At 36.1% G+C, this 21,084-nt stretch overlaps 1 protein-coding gene across 3 annotated transcripts in view; it reads right to left on the bottom strand.

Moving 5' to 3' along the window:
- Positions 1–21,084, bottom strand: part of LOC306848934 (semaphorin-6A-like) — an 88,340-nt gene that overhangs the window by 30,563 nt on the left and 36,693 nt on the right. For all 3 annotated transcript variants that reach the window (XM_079383724.1, XM_079383723.1, XM_079383725.1), the window contains exons 4-9: positions 11,637–11,697; positions 11,325–11,387; positions 9,850–9,951; positions 6,455–6,545; positions 4,785–4,904; positions 2,116–2,204 (exon numbers count right to left, since the gene is read on the bottom strand). In XM_079383724.1, coding sequence (XP_079239850.1) covers positions 2,116–2,204; positions 4,785–4,904; positions 6,455–6,545; positions 9,850–9,951; positions 11,325–11,387; positions 11,637–11,697 — 526 coding nt within the window. The remainder of the gene's footprint in view (positions 1–2,115; positions 2,205–4,784; positions 4,905–6,454; positions 6,546–9,849; positions 9,952–11,324; positions 11,388–11,636; positions 11,698–21,084) is intronic.

Genomic DNA, 21,084 nt, shown 5'->3' with positions numbered 1-21,084 from the left:
GATTTTTAAGACCATTTCACTTTATTTTGATGGTATCTTAAACACATTCTGTTGACTAAGTAAAATTGCACGTACAAATCTACTACCTCTCATTAGAGTGTTAGTAGAGTATTAAGTCAAGTCACCTTTATTTATATAGCGCTTTTAACAATGTAAATTGTGTCAAAGCAACTGCACAATATCAAAAAAGGAAAATAGTGTCAATAATGTAAAATGAAAAGATTAAAAAAAAGATGTTCAGTTAAAGGCATTTCATTATTGAATTCAGTGATGTCATCATCCAGCTCAGTTCAGTTTAAATAGTGTCTTTGCAATCAGGTCGACGATATCGCTGGAAATTAAGTGTCTCCAACTAAGCAAGCCAGAAGCGACAGCGGCAAGGAACCAGAACTCCATCGGTGACAGAATGGAGAAAAAAACCTTGGGAGAAACCAGGCTCAGTCGGGGGGGCAGTTCTCCTCTGGCCAAACAAACCAGCAGTTCAATTCCAGCTGCAGCAAAGTCAGATTGTAAGGGCTCAATTATTAGTTTATAATAGATAGGTCTATTATTAGTAGACTGGTAGGGTTAGGATAAGTTGACATGTACATGCAAAGTTACTTAGTCAACAGAATACTCAAAAAGAGACCATCAAAATAAAGTGTTACCACAGTTAATTCTCATTTGAATGATTATTAAATCCCAAGAAGTTGATGTGTGAATAAAACACTATTTGTAGCTCCTGCCATCCAATAAACAGACAAATCTTTGTGCTTTGTTACTTTTGATATGAAACTAAATATCAGCTTTCAAATTCTGTCAGTTTTATCACTAAATCCAATCAATAATGTGTTTTTGTGGCTCTTTTGCTGACAGATCACAGGTAATCTCTTCCTCTTTACTACTAGTTACAGCAGTGAATAAACACGAACGAACATCAGACGAATCAGAACAACTCACTGAAATTAATCATGTAATCGATCAATCAGTGATTCAACCGCAGAAAGATGCCAATAAAACAGCTTGAGATCATCTAATGTCACATTTCCATATGACCATAAACTCCATAAACAGCTAGAAAAAGTAACTCTAGAAAGGAGCATTCTGATAAATATATGCACTATATTACATATTCATTATATTTACACTAAACCGGTTGTCTTCAATATTTAATATATGTTTGAATAAATTCATCAAGCAAACATGTTATGGCATCCACTGTTTATATTTCAACAACAAACTGCAGTAGAAACAAAATCATATCATTAAAATGTTATTATAATACATGTTTATTATAGAAACTGCCTTATGTACAATTTAAAAGTTTATGAATGACTTTACAGCATTAGTCGAGAGAGATTTTCCTTGATAAAAATGTACATGTACTGGACATGATTGCCTATATATCCAATTGCAAATTGCAAGCTTGTGAATAAAAAACAAATCATAAAATTAGTTTCAATGCCCAGCCCTAATTAATAGTCAGAAATATTGTTGATCTGAATGCATTGCTACTATCAGATGGGATTTTACAGTTACTGAACTGATCTGATTTGAATAATGACTGAAATTTGAACTGGTTTCTTATTTGATGAAGTTTGAATCATTGATTCTGTATTGTATAAAGAGCTATAGAAACAAATGTGACTTGACATATTCTTCCTGCTGACGGCGCTCTCATAGATTCTGCTGTAATTTGAGCTGTTAGTGTGGAGTACGAGGGTCGCGTCAGGCTGCTGTAATTACAGTAATCTGGCAGGTTGGTCCGTACAGTAACTGGAGAAACTCATATTCACTGGAGACGCTCAGGCTGTAATTACTCCTCTCTGAATCAGAGCGCTGAAGCCTCTCAAATCTCACGTCTTCTGCCTTTGAACTCACAACAATGAGCCTTTGTCATGCACTAGTCTGTTTGCTTATAGAACTCACAGACCAGGAAGTGAATTCTGGACCTAAAGCTATTTAGGGCTCGTCGTTGGGATAGCAGACAATGTTTGTGTTATTTTTAGTACCTGCGTCCTGACGGGCCGTGCCTGAGATCTCTTAAAAACCCTCACATACTTCATACGCCCACTTCCTGTCACTTCCTGTCTGCGGTGCTGAAGCAGGAAAACACGCTAGATGATTTTCCCATACCTTCCCCATGCTGTTGTACTCCATGGCGATTTCCCGAAAGAAGAAGTAGATAAACTCGCCGTAATTGATGGCCTGGACGAAATACGGCTCTGAAATCAACAAGAGCAACTGTGAGCATCAACACATGAATTCAAATCATAGCATATTGTGATGAGCTTGTCTCAGTGATGTCCGTCGCTGGTTAGACTCGATTAACGCTCTCTGCAGTGCTGGGGGTAACGCATTACAAGTACTGCGAGCTACAGAATCAGATTACTTTTGAAAAGTAACTAGTAAAGTAATGCATTACTTTTTCATTTAGAAGGAAATATCTGAGTTACTTTTTCAAATAAGTCACACCAGTTCCTGTGTTTCTGATGTATTGAGTGACAGCTCTGGTGTTGAGAGAAATCAGGAGTAAGTGCAGAGCGTTGTGTGTGAACATGATCTTACTGTAGTTCTAGACTAAATATCAACATGATCTTACTGTAGTTCTAGACTAAATATCTACATGATCTTACTGTAGTTCTAGACTAAATATCTACATGATCTTACTGTAGTTCCAGACTAAATATCAACATGATCTTACTGTAGTTCTAGACTAAATATCAACATGATCTTACTGTAGTTCTAGACTAAATATCTACATGATCTTACTGTAGTTCTAGACTAAATATCAACATGATCTTACTGTAGTTCTAGACTAAATATCTACATGATCTTACTGTAGTTCCAGACTAAATATCTACATGATCTTACTGTAGTTCCAGACTAAATATCAACATGATCTTACTGTAGTTCAACACTAAATATCTACATGATCTTACTGTAGTTCAACACTAAATATCAACATGATCTTACTGTAGTTCTAGACTAAATATCTACATGATCTTACTGTAGTTCTAGACTAAATATCAACATGATCTTACTGTAGTTCTAGACTAAATATCAACATGATCTTACTGTAGTTCCAGACTAAATATCAACATGATCTTACTGTAGTTCTAGACTAAATATCAACATGATCTTACTGTAGTTCCAGACTAAATATCAACATGATCTTACTGTAGTTCTAGACTAAATATCTACATGATCTTACTGTAGTTCCAGACTAAATATCTACATGATCTTACTGTAGTTCTAGACTAAATATCTACATGATCTTACTGTAGTTCCAGACTAAATATCTACATGATCTTACTGTAGTTCTAGACTAAATATCTACATGATCTTACTGTAGTTCCAGACTAAATATCTACATGATCTTACTGTAGTTCCAGACTAAATATCAACATGATCTTACTGTAGTTCCAGACTAAATATCAACATGATCTTACTGTAGTTCTAGACTAAATATCAACATGATCTTACTGTAGTTCCAGACTAAATATCAACATGATCTTACTGTAGTTCTAGACTAAATATCTACATGATCTTACTGTAGTTCCAGACTAAATATCTACATGATCTTACTGTAGTTCTAGACTAAATATCTACATGATCTTACTGTAGTTCCAGACTAAATATCAACATGATCTTACTGTAGTTCTAGACTAAATATCTACATGATCTTACTGTAGTTCCAGACTAAATATCTACATGATCTTACTGTAGTTCCAGACTAAATATCAACATGATCTTACTGTAGTTCCAGACTAAATATCAACATGATCATACTGTAGATCTAGACTAAATATCATCATGATCTTACTGTAGATCTAGACTAAATATCATCATGATCTTACTGTAGTTCTAGACTAAATATCTACATGATCTTACTGTAGTTCTAGACTAAATATCTACATGATCTTACTGTAGTTCTAGACTAAATATCAACATGATCTTACTGTAGATCTAGACTAAATATCTACATGATCTTACTGTAGTTCTAGACTAAATATCAACATGATCTTACTGTAGTTCTAGACTAAATATCAACATGATCATACTGTAGATCTAGACTAAATATCATCATGATCTTACTGTAGTTCTAGAATAAATATCATCATGATCTTACTGTAGTTCTAGACTAAATATCAACATGATCTTACTGTAGTTCTAGACTAAATATCAACATGATCTTACTGTAGTTCTAGACTAAATATCATCATGATCTTACTGTAGTTCTAGACTAAATATCAATATTATTTACTCATCTCACCTGCACTAAAACACATTCAGTGTTCCTCAGCAAATAAATGTTAAATATAATTTATGTATTTAATCCCATTTTATTAACAAATGTCTTTGCTACTGACCCTCGATGATCCAATTCAACCATAATAATATGGTTGAATTGGCAGAAGCAAAAAATGACTCGTTTGTGTTTAATTTGAGTTATTGCTGAATAGTGTTGAGCTTTCTTCTCCTGCGTCGTATTATTCCTCTACATTTCCTTCAGTCTGAGGCGGATTCACTTCACTTTTGGTGTGAAAGAGCTTTTACGTTTGTAAAAGTAGAACTTTTTATTAAAAACAAACAAGCAAGCCCTGCCCAGATTTAAAAAGTAACTCAAATTTAACGAATCGCATCACTTTCCATAAAAAGTAAATAAGTAACGTAATTAGTCACTTTATTTTAGGGAGTAGCGTAATATTGTAATGCATTACTTTTAAAAGTAATTTTCCAACACTGGCTCTCCGACAGGATTAACGCTGAGGTGACGGCAGGTCATGGTAAAATCAGCTCACCTTTCAGCCATTTGGAGTCGTGTTTGACCGTCCGGAGAGTCGGACTGTCGCCCAGACTGCGGTAGATGACCGCATCGATCGCCAGGAAGTCTGTGACCGTGGCCGAGTACAACTTCCCATCTACGGCAGAAAACAACAGTGTTTAAACACTTCACAATCAATCCAACAACTACACAAATGACAGAAACAACCTCTCAACTACAGATACGACACTCTGTGGTTCGCAGATAAAGAAGCACAAATTTTAGCACATTTATTTATTTACATAAATATATATATATAAATTTTAGTGCTGTCAAACGATTAATCATGATTAATCGCATTCAAAATAAAGGTTTTTGTTTACATAATACATAATATAGTGTGTACTGTGTGTGTTTATTATGTATATATAAATACTAATACATGCATGTATATATTTAAGAAAAATATGTAATGTTTATATATTAAATATATTTATATATAATATAAAATACAATAATATAATTGTATAAACATGTAAATATTTTCTAAATATTTACTTTATGACTGATATTCGTAATAAATATACACAGTGAATATACATATTATGTAAACAAACTTATTTTGGATGCGATTAATCGCGATTAATTATTTGACAGCACTAATATATATTAGAGTTATATAAAGGTACATGTAAAGACATACTGGCTTGAGAAAATAGCATATTGATATTAAATACAACCGAGGCGTTTGATACATTTAATTAATTTTCATTATATGGTTTATATTTTATCCACCAATTTATTATAATACATCTAATTCTCATTTTGAATTTACATATAATTCATTAGCTGCTGTAAACATGGCAAAAATACTGTTGGTTGGTTAAAAACTAAGCAGATAAACATTAGCTTTAAAATTTCTATTTTTAATAAGGCAGATTTACACAAAATTGATCTAGAGATATAAGCTTGTGAGGAAATCGCCTATAAAGATTAATATCACATTAATATTAATTATAAACCACGGGCTGCATTTAATTGTTGATATTATATCCACCAATGTATTGTAATATCTAATTATGTAATTAAAATATATATTTATGAATTTAATTATAATTCACTACATTCCCGACCATATTTTATGTCTTTTTTTTTGTAGACAAATTTTCCTGAATTCACTTTCCTAGTTTTCCTGAAAATTTGCTGTAGGATTTACTCAGAAGCAATTTTCACTTAGAAATTGCACAAATAATTACAAAGCAACAGCAAGTAACACATTGAATTAAACATCATTTTTAGAAAGACTGAAATAGTATTTTCTTGTTAAACGTACTCCAAAAATCTGTTTTTAACTTCTAAACAATGTTTTTTGCAGCGTATAATGGTGTTATTTTAGCCGCTGGGAATGCAGAAATTTCTCTGGCCTGCGACTGGAAGGTTTTATGGCCCTAATGGAGGAATGAGTCATGCGGGTTTTCCAGCTCCAGGGTTATTTTTGCTGCTGTATTTCGGGGAGGGACTCCCAGAGACGCTCTCTAACCACAGCACAATAGTTTCATGTGTTTCCAGAGCGGCCGCACACGAGCCGCTGCCAGCAAACGCTCTTCCCAGAAACAGGGAGCCACGGCGGGAGTTCCTCGTATTACCAGCATTCCTCTGACAGACATTCGTTATGGAAGCGTTTCAGACATGACGGCGGTGTCTTACCGGCGAACAGGGCCACGTTTGCGTGTTTGGCGTCATACGGGCAGCGTGCCATTCCGCTGATCTCATCGCCCACGGCGTCCAGACTGTCTATCTGCAGAAATGAAGGGAAAGGTCAGAGGTCAGAGGTCAAACCCACCCTAACCTTCAGCGTCTGAGACTTCCACACACTTGATAGTGTTATTTTTAAAGCTCTTCCTCTCTGAGGCCGCTCGTTTCGCTGGCTATTTCTATCTTGGCGATTCTGGAGAAGGTCAATCAGGAGTCGAGCGCTCACGTGATGTATCAGGAACCCAATTAACATTCCCAAAATACATTGAAACAAACACGGATCAGGAATGTCACGGTATTCCTGCATGACAGCGAGGAAGAGCAAACCAGGAATCTCAGCAATTAATAAACCTGAGACAGAATCGGTATTAGCGATTACACCGCACTTTTTCCATCAGATACAGCGTTTACTTCGATCTCAAACATTAGATTAGGCTTTCCTGTAGCTCAAATAGTAGAGCATGGCGCTAGCAACGCCAAGGTCATGGGTTCGATTCCCAGGGAGCTGATAAAATGTAAAAACTGTAACGAATGCAATGTAAGTCGCTTTGGATAAAAGCGTCTGCTAAATGCAGAAATGTAAATGTAGATCTTCTTTCCATTATTTTGAACATAACCAATGCTTGAAAATGCTGGATTCATTATTATTCTTACAACAATAAAACAGTACAATGACAAACTCGCTTATATTAAACAGAGAACTTATTAACAAATCAGACGGATGATGTACTGAGCCACACATGACAAAGATATATTGAGAATTCATTCCTAAGACTCAAATTGTTCCCTCGTTTGATTAAATCATGGCCTCGCTGTACTAATTTAATTCCCTCGATTTGATTTAATTAGAGTGAGGGAATGATTTAAACATTTTAAAATGTATGCAACATCTACACAAACGAACAGAAACATCCTCTCAACTTCTTCTTTTTAAAAAAATACAAAAATACTGTAGATTGGTCTCCAGATACAGAAGCACAAACGTTAACATTTATTTATTTATTTATTTACATATTTATTCACTTTTCATACATTTTCATTTCATTGTTTATATTTTATCCAGTATAAACCAGTCTGGACCAGCACCAAACCACCATAAACCAGTCTGGACCAGTTCAGAACGAGTGTAAAACAATCTGGACCAGTTCAGAGCCAGTGTAAAACATTCTGGACTAGCACCAGACCACCATAAACCAGTCTGGACCAGTTCAGAGCCAGTGTAAAACATTCTGGACTAGCACCAGACCACCATAAACCAGTCTGGACCAGTTCAGAACGAGTGTAAAACATTCTGGACTAGCACCAGACCACCATAAACCAGTCTGGACCAGTTCAGAACGAGTGTAAAACATTCTGGACTAGCACCAGACCACCATAAACCAGTCTGGACCAGTTCAGAACGAGTGTAAAACATTCTGGACTAGCACCAGACCACCATAAACCAGTCTGGACCAGTTCAGAGCCAGTGTAAAACATTCTGGACTAGCACCAGACCACCATAAACCAGTCTGGACCAGTTCAGAACGAGTGTAAAACATTCTGGACTAGCACCAGACCACCATAAACCAGTCTGGACCAGTTCAGAGCCAGTGTAAAACATTCTGGACTAGCACCAGACCACCATAAACCAGTCTGGACCAGTTCAGAACCAGTGTAAAACATTCTGGATCAGCTCAGAGCCAGTATAAACCGGTCTGGACCAGTTAAGAGCCAGTGTAAACTATTCTGGAGTCTGGACCAGCACCAGACCACAATAAACCAGTCTGGACCAGTTCAGAGCCAGCATAAACCAGTCTGGACCTGTTCAGAGCCAGTATAAACCAGTCTGGACCAGCATCAGACCACCATAAAGCAGTCAGAAGGAAAGCATGCGCTCCGATCATGTTTGGGATAGTTACGCTCCGCTTCGCCCGGCAACAGCTGATGTAATGGACACCAGCCGTAAATCCAGCAGCTCGGAGCGGGCCGCAGATGGGCTCTCGGAAGGGGGCCGCGGATCCAAGCATCCGTTCAGGAGAACATTTGTACGCCGATGATTAAAGTGGGACGACTCTGGCCCTCAAACAGACGCTGTTTTCAGAGCCGTGGACAGCAGAGCGGACACTATGCTGCTCGAGGGTTTCCAAAGGCTGAGCGTCCGTGGGGGGGAATCTGTCAGCGGCTAGTGCTGCTTTTGGCAAACATGCTTCAGCATCTCTCTGCTGGACCGAGCCAGTTATTAGACAGCGATGGCTGGCAGAAATCTTCAGGTCATTCTGTGATTCACTGACTGCAGAGCAGCAGATGATGGGGTCAAATCGAGCAAAAACACTGAACGAGACTAAAGCAGCCGCTCAATGTGAAAACAGCAGCGTTTAGAGCGAATACATCACAGCAAAAACCAGCCTTTCTCCAGCTCCCTCACAAACACACTGGCGATCTCAAAGCTGAAGAGTGTTGACTATTTCTAAACCGGTTCACCAATCACTGCTCAGAAAACACACGGCCCCAATCTCACACTGACACAGGGATCCTACAAGTTTAAGAGTTCAGGGCAAGTTTTAAAAAACCCTATCAGCAACTGGAACAGTGTTGGGGTAAGTTTAGGGCTGCAAAGCGATTAATCGCGATTAATCGATTCAAAATAAAAGTTTGTGTGTGCATACTATATGTCTACGGTGCATATTTAGTATGTATATATAAATACACACACATGTATATATCAAGGAAAACGTTGTTAGATTTATATGTAAAATATTTATATTTATATATAATATAAATTATATACAAGTGTTTACAAACAAATAAGCTTCTTTGAAACAAACTGCACTGTAAAAAGCGCTATAGAAATTAATGTGACTTGACAATATAAAGCAAAAATACTCATTAGTCAGTGAACAGAGAATACAGCAGCACATCAACACTTTCAGCGTGAATTAAAGCTGCTTTATTCAACAGGTTTAACAGCCATAAACAAGTTGGGAAAAATTAATGCCATGAAATGCTTTTTAAGGCAATGCATAATGCATTATGCACATGAAAGCTAAATTAATTCTCATTCACATCTGACAAAAATGTTTTAAATTATCACAGCAGAACTGCTATTTAGATTTAAGAAAGTAGAATTAAAATGAACTGAAATTAAAAAAAAAATTGAAAGGTTTTTAAGAAAAAGTTTGTGCAAAATAAAAATTAATTAAAAGAAAAGCAAAAATATAGAAACTTATGGGTAATTTATATTATTTAAATTATTTAGCAAGCCTGTAACCACCTAAATGATTAAAAAGAGCATTTGTGGCATTTCGAAGTAATTTACTATAAAAAAGTCAGGTCAGAGGTCAGAGGTCACGCCAACACTGCAGTCTTACCCTGTAGGTCCGACAGGACGGGTTAAAGGCGTTGGTTCCGCAGACGAACAGAGAGTCGTCGCTCTGCTGCAGCAGGACCTTGATGAAATTATGGCACTCGTCCTGGAACGAGACGAGAAAATCATATCATATCTGCTGAATGAAATCCAATTCTTACTAATTTTGGCTGCTGATTCCAAAAATAGTGTCTGTTTTGCTGGAACATGTCACACTTTCTCACTAAATATGATGCATTTCATAGCATTTTTGCTTTTGCAGGCATTTGTGCTGTCAATTAGTCTTTTATTGTCCCTTAATCACCACAAACACATGATTTCTGTCTGATTCTGAGCCAGATCACAACTGTTTGTTCAATTCTCAGCCTATTTTCACATGAATGGCATTATACTGTGATCCTGATTTCAAGGACAGAATTATGTCCAGAGACACATGAGCCAGATGATTTCTGCTTTTACTGCATCCAAACAAAGACAGAAAATTATAGATATTGTTGGGAATAAAAAGCTTATTTAATTCTAAACATGTTTTTGTAGATTTTTTTTTTTTTTCATTAAATTGAGTATTTAAACATTTTTCTGCACTCCTTTGGAGACTGTAAGTTAAATGATGCATTTTGAATGCTTCTTTATAATTAAAACTGATATTTCTGTCATTTGACTTTTTGCTTTGATAAGTTATTAAAACTGATACATGTATATAATTTGAAAAATCTGCATTCTTATTTAGAGAAAAACTTTATTTTTTATAAAAATGTTATAAGAATTTTTTTCCCCATGATTTTCTCTGCTTTTAGTGCATCCAAACCACCACAGATAATCACAGATCTTGTGAAAAAGGCTCATTTATTTACAAACCTGTGTTTATGTAAAGCTCTTTGACATTAAATGGAGTATTTGAACATTTTCCACTCCTTTGCAGCCTGTAAATTAAATGGTACAATTTGCACTTCTGTCATAAAAAACAAAATTTGTGTCATTTGGCTGCTTTTGAGTTTTTCTTAAGTGCATTAAAGCTGATACATAGCTTATATATAATTTGAAAAATTTGAAAAAAACTGTACATGGAAAGTTTTTAATTGATATTTTTGAACTCCGTATCATCAATTAAAAAAAAAAAAAAAAAAAAAAAAAAATTATTTACAAACTTGTATTTATGTCAAGTTCTTTGACATTAAATGGAGTATTTGAACATTTTCCACTCCTGTGCAGCATGTAAATGAAAAAAAAAAGAACATTTTTGTAATTTGGCTGCTTTTGTGATTTTCTTAAGTGCATTAAGTGCATATATATCAGCTTTATATATATATAATAAAATGCACCTTTTTTACATGGAAAGTTTTTAATTGATATTTTTGAACTCCGCATCATCAAATTTGTTAATATTAGGCCTTTGTTTGCAAATCAGCAGATATTTTCCTGGAGAAGCAGAGCTGTGTGATCAGTGACATCATCATCATCATCATCATCCGGCTGTACCTTGTGTTTTCCCTTCATCCTGCAGGTGTCCACATCGGCCTGTCTGGACTTCCACGTCAGCTTCTGTGTACAGGAGATCAATGTCAGATCGATAGATTGGACTCAATTACAGCTCTCTGTCACGGCCCGGAGGATCAAACGATTAAAGTACACGCCGCTGCGATCGATCCCCATCAATCAGCCGGTTACGCACGCACATGCCACGTGACAGCGGCTCCTGATGGGATAAAGCTCTTAGAGAGAGACAGAGACGCTCGCTTCGTTTGCTGCCAGGTAATTAAGAGGAGGACAGAACTCTATCCTCAGACTCACCTTACTGAAGAAGATCTCCTCTGTATTGGCCGTCTCGATGTCCACCGTGTAAATGTGATCCCTGTGAAGATATTCACACTTTCATTCGTCTTCAGCTTCAGTATCACAGACTGTCCACATTAATAATCACTATTACAATATCAAAAACATCCATCAACAGTGAGGATTCTGCCTCGATACTGAGCTCCAGGTTTTATGCAAACACTGAGCAGCATTAGAAGCGGTCTGTGTTATTGGCTTGTGTTAATGTTGATCACATTTGATTAGTAACAAAATATAGGATTCTGATTGAAGTAGCTGCTTCAATTTAAGTATTTGTCATGAAAAAAACTGATATATTTAATAAAGTAATTATGGAAAAACTGCCCTTTCAAAAGGTTAAAAAAATGCCCTGGAAATCAATCCCAGTGGGTCCATACTGGAATTGAATGGAAATTAATTAGAATTAGAGTTTCTGACTCACAACTAAACCGAGAAGATTTTCAGAATTACAAATTCAGTTCTTAAATTTGAATAGACTTTGAATGGAGGCAAGCATTTCAGGATACAGCGTTGGATTTCAGAAAGCAGTTAAATAAGTTTAAATAAGTTTAAACCGAAGCTCTGAAATTAATGGAAATACACAAACTCAACTAAATCAAAAACACTACAACACAAATTAATTTGACCCAAATAGTAATATTTAAAAAGTGCATAAATTACAAAAATCGAATCTATAATCAAAATGAAAACTGAAAATATAAAAATAAAAAGGTCATTTTAAATTTTAACAAAAACTATAATAGTATACAAATAACACTGTGCAAAAGTGAAACAATGAAATGTATATACACTTAAAAAACAAAACAAAATTAAATAGTATAAACTAATTTATGGACAATGGGGGAAGATTATTTAATTTCCCAGAATGCCATTAGCTGCTCAGAATGGTAACTCAGTAAATTGTAGTGTTCTGGTCATTTCTTCTATTCTGAGCTGCCATGTTGATGTTCATATCTGTGTAAGATCATCATCTCATGCGACTGGAACATGTTTTGAATCTGATCCAGTGTTCAGACAGGAGCTCAATTCAATCGAATCTTCCTCAATCTAATAGAAAAGCCATTTGTGAAATGAATGCTGTTGCACAGGCCACAGAGGAGACCAATGAAACTCCTCAAACGTTATGAAAAGCCCAGTTATTAATCACAGGCATCAGAAGTGTGTGAGAGATGGACAGAAACACTCGTTCAGTCCTCCAGCAGCATTAATCACATCAGCTCGTGAATCTGACGGAGTTACACAGCGATTGTGTTTCTGACTGATGAATTTCAATCAGCACAGGTACGTGTCGCTCTGCACTCGTTAGTGATATTCCATTCTAATTACTGCCGATCTCAGTGAGAACTGATGAAGTTACTGCAGAGCTGTTTCTTTCTTTTATTTCAGGTCTGATGAAGAGCGGATGTGAAACTCATGTTGATGCACTCACGGCCCTCAGATTTATGAGCCAAATTCATTTTCAACGCAACTTTCAAGACAAAATTAAGCATTTTAATGTTTGATAATTAAGTTCCATGATTATTGTAGGAACAAAATATTTTTTTTGCTGTTTGGAAGCCAAAATGTGTCATAGATTCATGCAAAAACCAAGTAACTTCTGTCTGAAGCCTGAAACTAAAAAAAAAAAAAAAAATATATATATATATATATATATATATATATATATATATATATATAATTTGTCATATAGTGACACTTTCTGACATACAGTGAAACAATCTGGTGTAGAAGATTCAAAGATTGCTAATAAAATTGAACAAATAGCTACAATGAAACTGAAAGACATTGAATTAAACACAAAGTTATTAAGTAGAAAGACTGAGAAATAGTATTTTCTTGTCAAACGCACTCCAATAATCTGTTTTATGTAGAAAATCATTTACTATGAACAACAACCCAAGAGTTTGAGTGTTTAGTGGGACGTGTGTTATATAAATCCATCTAAACATCAGACTTTTGTAAAAATGACTTCACCGATCGATCAAACTACAGATTTCAGTCTCTGAGTCACAAACACAGAGAGAAAACTCTTTAACATCATCCGTTTATATAAGCTACAGAATACCAGGAAGACTGAATCTATGCAGGGCTAATATTTGTAATATTCTAGAATGGCATTAATAATGCATGTTTTCACTTCAGTTCATAATTCAGAATGATACGATTGGGTCTGAAGACAAGCTTAAGACAAGCTTGGAAATTTACCATGAAACATTTTTTTTTCCTTTTCAAAAAGTGGATTCCACAGTTTTCCATGAAAATGATGGCTGGCAGATGAGTTCAGTTTCATTATAAACATGAGATGATACGAGTGTGCAGTGCAGACAATATCTGTAAACTTTCTAAAACCAGATAGTTTAGTAATATATCTGTTTCTTTAATAAAGACAATGTCACTGATTTCTGTCACTGATGGAGTTTTGGTTTGCTTGCTTAGTTGGAGACACTTAATTTCCAGCGATATCGTCGACTTGATCACACAGATACTATTTAAACTGAACTGCCTTTAACTAAAACTTGAGTGTTTACTATTGTCCTTTTGCATTATTGACACTATTTTCCTGTTTGATACTGTAAAGCTGCTTTGACACAATCTGTATTGTTAAAAGCACTATATAAATAAAGCTGACTTGACTTTGAATCAGGTAGTAGTTTAAGTTGATTAGTTGAACGTTACATTCTTTTTTAAATTGTTGAATTGGGCAGACGGTCAGAAACAAATGTTCTTATTTCTCCATATCCCCAGCCCTGATCTGAGCTCGACCTCCACAGACTCGGACTCTTCTGAAGCAGAACTGAATAGTGTTTGATGACGTGTCTATCAGCAGCAGCACTAGTGACCGGTGTTAAACAGCTTTGTCTCCTGCATCATTAACTTTAAGGAGCGCTTCTGAACACAGATCTACGTCTGAAACGGTCCTGCTATGAGAGAGACGAGCAGCGGTCAGTGTGATCGGAGCATCTCTATCACAATCACACCAGCATCTTTTACTGTCTTACTGTACTTCTTACTCCACTACATTTCAGAAAAACATCTCATTCCACATTATTTCAAGAAGAAATCACCAGCTCTGAGACACAAGAGCGATGTCTTATTTGTGAATGAGCTGATGCCTTCCAATCAACAACAATAACAATAAATAATCTCTCCATTGATGTATGGTTTGTTATGATAGGACAATATTTGTCTGAGATACAACTATTAGAAAATCTGGAATCTGAGGGAGCAAAAAAATCTAAATATTGAGAAAATCTCCTTTAAAGTTGTTCAAATGAAGTTCTTAGCAATGCATATTACTAATCAAAAATGAAGTTTTGATATATTTACGGTAGGAAATTTACTAAATATCTTCATGGAACATGATCTTAATATCCTAATGATTTTTGTCATAAAAGAGAAATGTATAATTTTGATCCATACAATGTATTGTTGGTTATTGCTACAAATATACCTGTGTTACTCATGACTGCTTTTGTGCTGCAGGGTCTCATGTGCAAATGAGGCAATATCTAATTTAATATGCACAAATTTCCAGCACAAATCTGAACACTGGATAAAGTCAGGTTCATAAGTTTGATTTTGTTCTCATATTAGAGTTAAAGGTTTTCTCAAAGAACCAGAACCCATGATCATAATTCAAATGTGATTTATCATGCAGATTTATCAGTACATCAGTGGACTGAAATGATTGAAATGTGTTGTTTTCACTGATTGTTCTGTTGGTTGTTGTTGCTGATTGGACTGAGCCATAGAAACGTTTGTTGTAATTCTGTTATAATGACCATCAAGAATCTATTTATCAGTCCCTGAGTTTTTCTTCTATTATTCTCTTCTGTTATTTTCCTGTTTATCCGTCAAGCTGCTTTCACACAATCTGTATTGTATAAAGTATATACAATATAGAAATAAACATGACTGACTTCATCTGATTAGACAAAAAGCTCCAGATTTCTGGTCTGTTTCTCCAAAGGAAAGAAAGTGAATAATCCATCACATTCAAGCATGCGCATCTGCTAAAAACGCACTAAAACACACAAGCCCTCTCACGTTTGATGGGTTTTACTGAGTGCAGGTCTGATACTGTTTGTGCCGATCATCCAGCAGCTCAACAGAGGCTCTTTGTGTGCAGGAATGTGCTTCTCATACGGGCCGGCCGCGTCCATCTGGTGGCCTTTTGTCAAACTCTCTCACTCTGTGTTCGCAGAGAAAGGATCTCATTAGTATGCGTCTCACACCTGTCAATCCTCCGCCGAAGCTCCGCCCTCCATCACACGTGAGGCCTCAAACACAGCTCTAGAACCTTCTGGAGTCTCTCAGCTGTTCTGGGGTCAGTGGAGCAGTGTTTCTCTGTTCTCATGACGGGGGGTTTGGGTTGTCAAGGGACACCTCGGCCGCAGCCTGAGGAATGTGGACAATGTCCCATGAGCACCTCCAGACCCAGAGCTCAGCTGTCTGTCTGTCTGTGTCTGTGTGTGTGTGTGTGTGTGTGTGTGTGTGTGTGTGTGTGTGAATTCGAATTGTGCAAAACTGGAATATCGCATAAAGCATTTACGAATAAAGCACCGTTTCCATCTAACAAGTCAAAGAGAACAAAATCGTTACTTCCTGATAAACTGGCACTATATATATATATATATATATATATATATATATATATATATATATATATATATATATATATATATATATATATATATATATATATAATAATTTTCAGAAATAATGAAAACTGGTTAGTCAAGTTATCCTGTCTCATTGTGCAAAGTCACATGACTTATTTATAGCCATAACAACCTAGTTGTTTGGAATTTGCTTGGTGAGCTCATCAACAATAACAACAACATACATTAAAATACATAAATGCAGTTTAAATAAAGAATGCTCTCTGAGCTCTGCCACTTTAAACAGACGGATAAGCTCTTTATGCACGTTTGTTTATTTCACTGGTTTGCACTCTGTGCCTTGTGCCACCTGTCTATCTATCTATCTCTTTTTTTTTTTTTTTACACGTCCTTATTTTATATATATATATATATATATATATATATATATATATATATGAATGAATGTGTCCCTGCAGCACAAAAGCAGTCATCAGTAACACTATATATTATAATAATAGCAATAGCCAACAATACATTGTATGGATCAAAATTATAGATTTATTTAGAGATTAGAGATTATGTATACATCTCAATTTCGAAAAACTGACCCTTATGACTGGTTTTGTGTTCCAGGGTCACATTTATATTTAATCTGTATTTATCTATATTTTTACGTTCTGAGTCTGGGAGTAACACAATTTCAATTCTCTGTATGCATGTGCTGTACATGTGGCAGAATTGACAATAAAGCAGACTTTGACATAAATACATCTATACATATATGTCATATCAGTTACAAAGAGTGTAATACAGACGCATAGATGCTAATCCTACAATAAAGTGCTGTTCAGAAAACATCTAGACTTAGTTTTAATTGCTCCGAGGCGTCTGCCTGAAGGAAGAGGCGTAAAGAGGTGTCTGGCTGGATGTAAGGGATCTTTCAGGATTGTAATGTAGCAGGTGTGTAAGAAATGATTTTGTGATTCCACTTGCCATGACCATATTTGGCGTTTCCTGCCGCCATGCGGACTTGGGGGGTTGGCGCACTTTGCTGCTTCCCAGTCTGTATGAGAAGTCACAGCGGTAGGTATGAATAAACGAGAACATGAAGGCAAGAATTCCTGTATTTCGTCCTTGATTTCTACACAACGCAGAAAACACACCGCTACATAAGACCTTTTTTCTGCAAACATGAGACATAGATCTCATCAATAGCTGGAAGATCACAACCAAAAGTTTTCGAAGCAGTCTGAGTTATAATCTGACTTCTCTGTTGAGCTGTGGAGCTACCAAACCACACTATAATTCAGAAAATCAGCACGCTTTCAATGACAGATCCATAAAAACTGAACATATCAACTTCAGATATGCCAAACATTTAAGAAAAAAAGCCTTTGATGGGATTTTTTAATAATGCCTCTTAGGTTGTCGTCCCACTTTAACGTTGCAGAGATGGTTTTTTTGATGCACTTGGTGGAATTTATTCAGTAAATGTGTTTCCATCGTACAGCAGTTAATGCACATTTTTTCTTATTGGATAAAAAGTTGATCCTACTCAATTGTGTGCATATGTTTTTTTATGCGCATTTTTAGAATTGATGTGCATCTTGGCGTTTCCATCCAGTGTTGCTCTTAAAAGTAGGTGGATGGAAACATAGCTACTGAGAAACTTCAGCTCTATCTCTCACATCTACTGAGGTCTGAATCCACTTGAGCGGATATCTGAGTCTGCAATCAACTAAATCCATAATTACAGACTTTGATAATCACATGCCTCAATACTTTCAAAACTCTTCACACAGCAAAGCTCAACAGAATCTGTGGATAAACTGGATCATTTATCAATGCATGCATTCAGTGAAAACATCTTTATAATACTAAACTGAATAAATCAGCAATCTGGAATATTTCTACAGTAATACTGTATTAAAGTATACACCAAATCTAAAATATGAAATACTATAAACACTATTCAGTGTAGCTCACTTCTACACAAAAGAGGAAAATTAAGGCATGTTTACACAGCGTTGCATCAAATCATATGTCGACTATAGCCAGAGATATTGTCAAAAGCATAAAATATTTGCAATATTAAGAGGATTTGGCATTTCCAGTTAATGTAGGCCTGTTACATTCTTATTATTATTATGCCTATTATTATTATTAAGTTGCTTTTATTATTAAACTCCAATTAATTTGCCCCGCAATAATTTCATAGCACATCGCCGCATAACTGATGCACTGCAAGGATAATAAAAGATTAGGCTATTAGTTTACTCCTCATTGAAAATGTTTTTAAAAAGTTATTTTATAACAGGTCTATTCATTTAAACAATGATTTATAGGCTTATAATTATGCATTTATCAGTGAAATTTAAGAGCAGCTTTATTTCAAGCACTGACTTTCAAAAACAAACGGTTTAACGTGAAATACGTTTCTCTTTTTTTCATATTAAGGGAAGAATTTAAGACTTATATTATCAGCAAATGTTGAAGTAGATTTGTATCTTGTTGTCTTGACAGTTTTTATTTTTGCTTTCTGTATAATTGACTGAGGTAAAGACGTTCACCGGCGTAAGTCTTAATGTTACTTGATATCTGTCACGAATCCTGTCTATGACCTTCCGTTTAATCACCACCAGACACTCACTCACTACATTGACTCTTGCACTACACCACTGTTGCACTTCACCATCGGACTACAACTCCCATCATCCATCGCACTGAGGACACACAGCTGTCACCAATCTCACATTGCACTGATTACACATCTGATCCCTTCAGACACGCTTTACAAGCATTGCACTTCCTCTCTGTCATTGCCGAGTATTGTATATCCTAGTGATAGATACTCTACAGAGCCCACTCAGTTGTTCTAGTCTTGCCTTGCTAGTTTTCTCGTGTTTGATACCTGCCTGTGTTTCCTGGATTTACCCTTTGCCTTGCCGTTCGGACTCCGTTTGCACCTCGTGTGGATTATTGCTCGTGTACCTGGATTATCTCTCTGCCTTGCTCTGTTGGATACTGTTTGCCGATCGTCGACCCACGCTTGCCCTAGGATCACTCGTGTCTTGCCTGTGATGTTCCTGTTTGCCATTTCATGAACCTTGCTTGTTTTGTGACCTTGCCTTTGAATAAAGCCTCGCAAATGGATCCGCACGTCTCACGTCTTGTTCGCCCCGTAACAATTTCAGCCTTCATGGTTTAAAACAGAAATATTTCCAATATTGTGACATTAACTGCTGTATCAAGCTGAACGTTAATTAGGAGAACTGTGTGAAGAGTTTTTGAAAAACTGACCCAAGTATTGAGAAATGAGTACTAGCGGAAATCGTGATCATGATTAAAATAGGATTCATCCTGCAGTCCTATCTGAACTGTCCCGATCTGAATAATGACTCCGTTGTCTTTTACAGCTGCTTTATAGCACAATCTGAACTGAAACTGTTTGTGTGTGAGCTTCATATGTCCACTGCAACACACACTCTGAGAAACTTCAGCTCAATATCGTCTAAATCCATAATTAATACACAGCAGATCAGTGTGGATCGCGCATAGATCAGATCTCCTGTATTTAAAGGTTTCTGAGCGTGTGTTTTAGATTCACATCACCAGGGTCCAGTTACACAAACACAGAGACAATGCCTTAAGATCTAGTTTGACTAACTAGCAGTTAGTTAGTTAGTTAGAGTTAATCAGTCTTATTTCTGGACTCAAATTAGAGCAATTTACAACTGAATTTCTTTTGTAGCTGGCTTTAAAAAGTTCTGACCAGGTTTGAAGAAAAAATTAGATGACTTATTTTTCAAGAGCAATCGAAGCAGTTTATGCAACCGGTCACTGATCACAACTTCATTCCTCTTTCTCTCCGTGCTGCTGTATTTTCAACACTGGTTTTTTTTTCTTGAGTAGCACTGAGATTTCAAGAAACAAAACAAACTGAAGAAAAATTCCAAAGAAAACTGTTTTTACAGAGGTGTTGTTGAGTCACATCAGCCACCACAGGCCTAAATAAAGCCACAAAACAACAGAAAGCCCAGAAGAGCCTGGAGCTGAAAGCAGGAGAGATAAACTGCAGAAGTGTGAAAAGAGCTGTGATCTGACCATCAGAAAAACACTGAGCCACCGCTAGAGCTTTCAAACCTCCTGTAATCAGTGATCAGAGATCTGACCGGTGGAGGATTGAGTGGGCGGAGACTTCAGCTATCAATCAATCAGAGCTCCAGCGTTTTCATTAGTGGAGAGTGAGTGGGCGGAGCCTACAGCAATCAATCAATCAATCAATCAATCAGAGTGGGATCAGGTGTAAGGCTCTGTATCTCTGGCCAAAACACACCAATGTTTATCATGAGAATTAAGATCTCAGAACACACACACACACACACACACACACACACACACACACACACACACACACACACACACACAACAGCTAAAGGACTGTTAAATGAATAAAGAGATCTTATGATTATTAGTTCAGGTGGCAGAAACACAACATTCACACACATTCAGAACAATCAGACACCAGAAGACCTGAAAATAATTAGATTTAGAAGGTCCTGTTGTGAAACATAAATCAGGGTTTCTGCAGGATTTATGAAGATAAATTTAAGACTTTTTAAGACACTTAAAGAAATTGTAAAAAATAAATGAAACACATTTTCACAAACTTATATACAAATAACTTAACATACAACTAATAACCAGTGTTAATTTATATCAGAGATACTATTACTGTTATTTTTAATTTATATAAATATTTTATTCGTTTAAATTTAAATTTTGGGTAAAAGTAATTTTGT

The sequence above is a fragment of the Barbus barbus genome, assembly GCF_936440315.1.
Source record: "Barbus barbus genome assembly, chromosome: 29".
NCBI lineage: Eukaryota > Metazoa > Chordata > Actinopteri > Cypriniformes > Cyprinidae > Barbus > Barbus barbus.
This window is presented reverse-complemented; position numbering and strand designations above follow the sequence as displayed.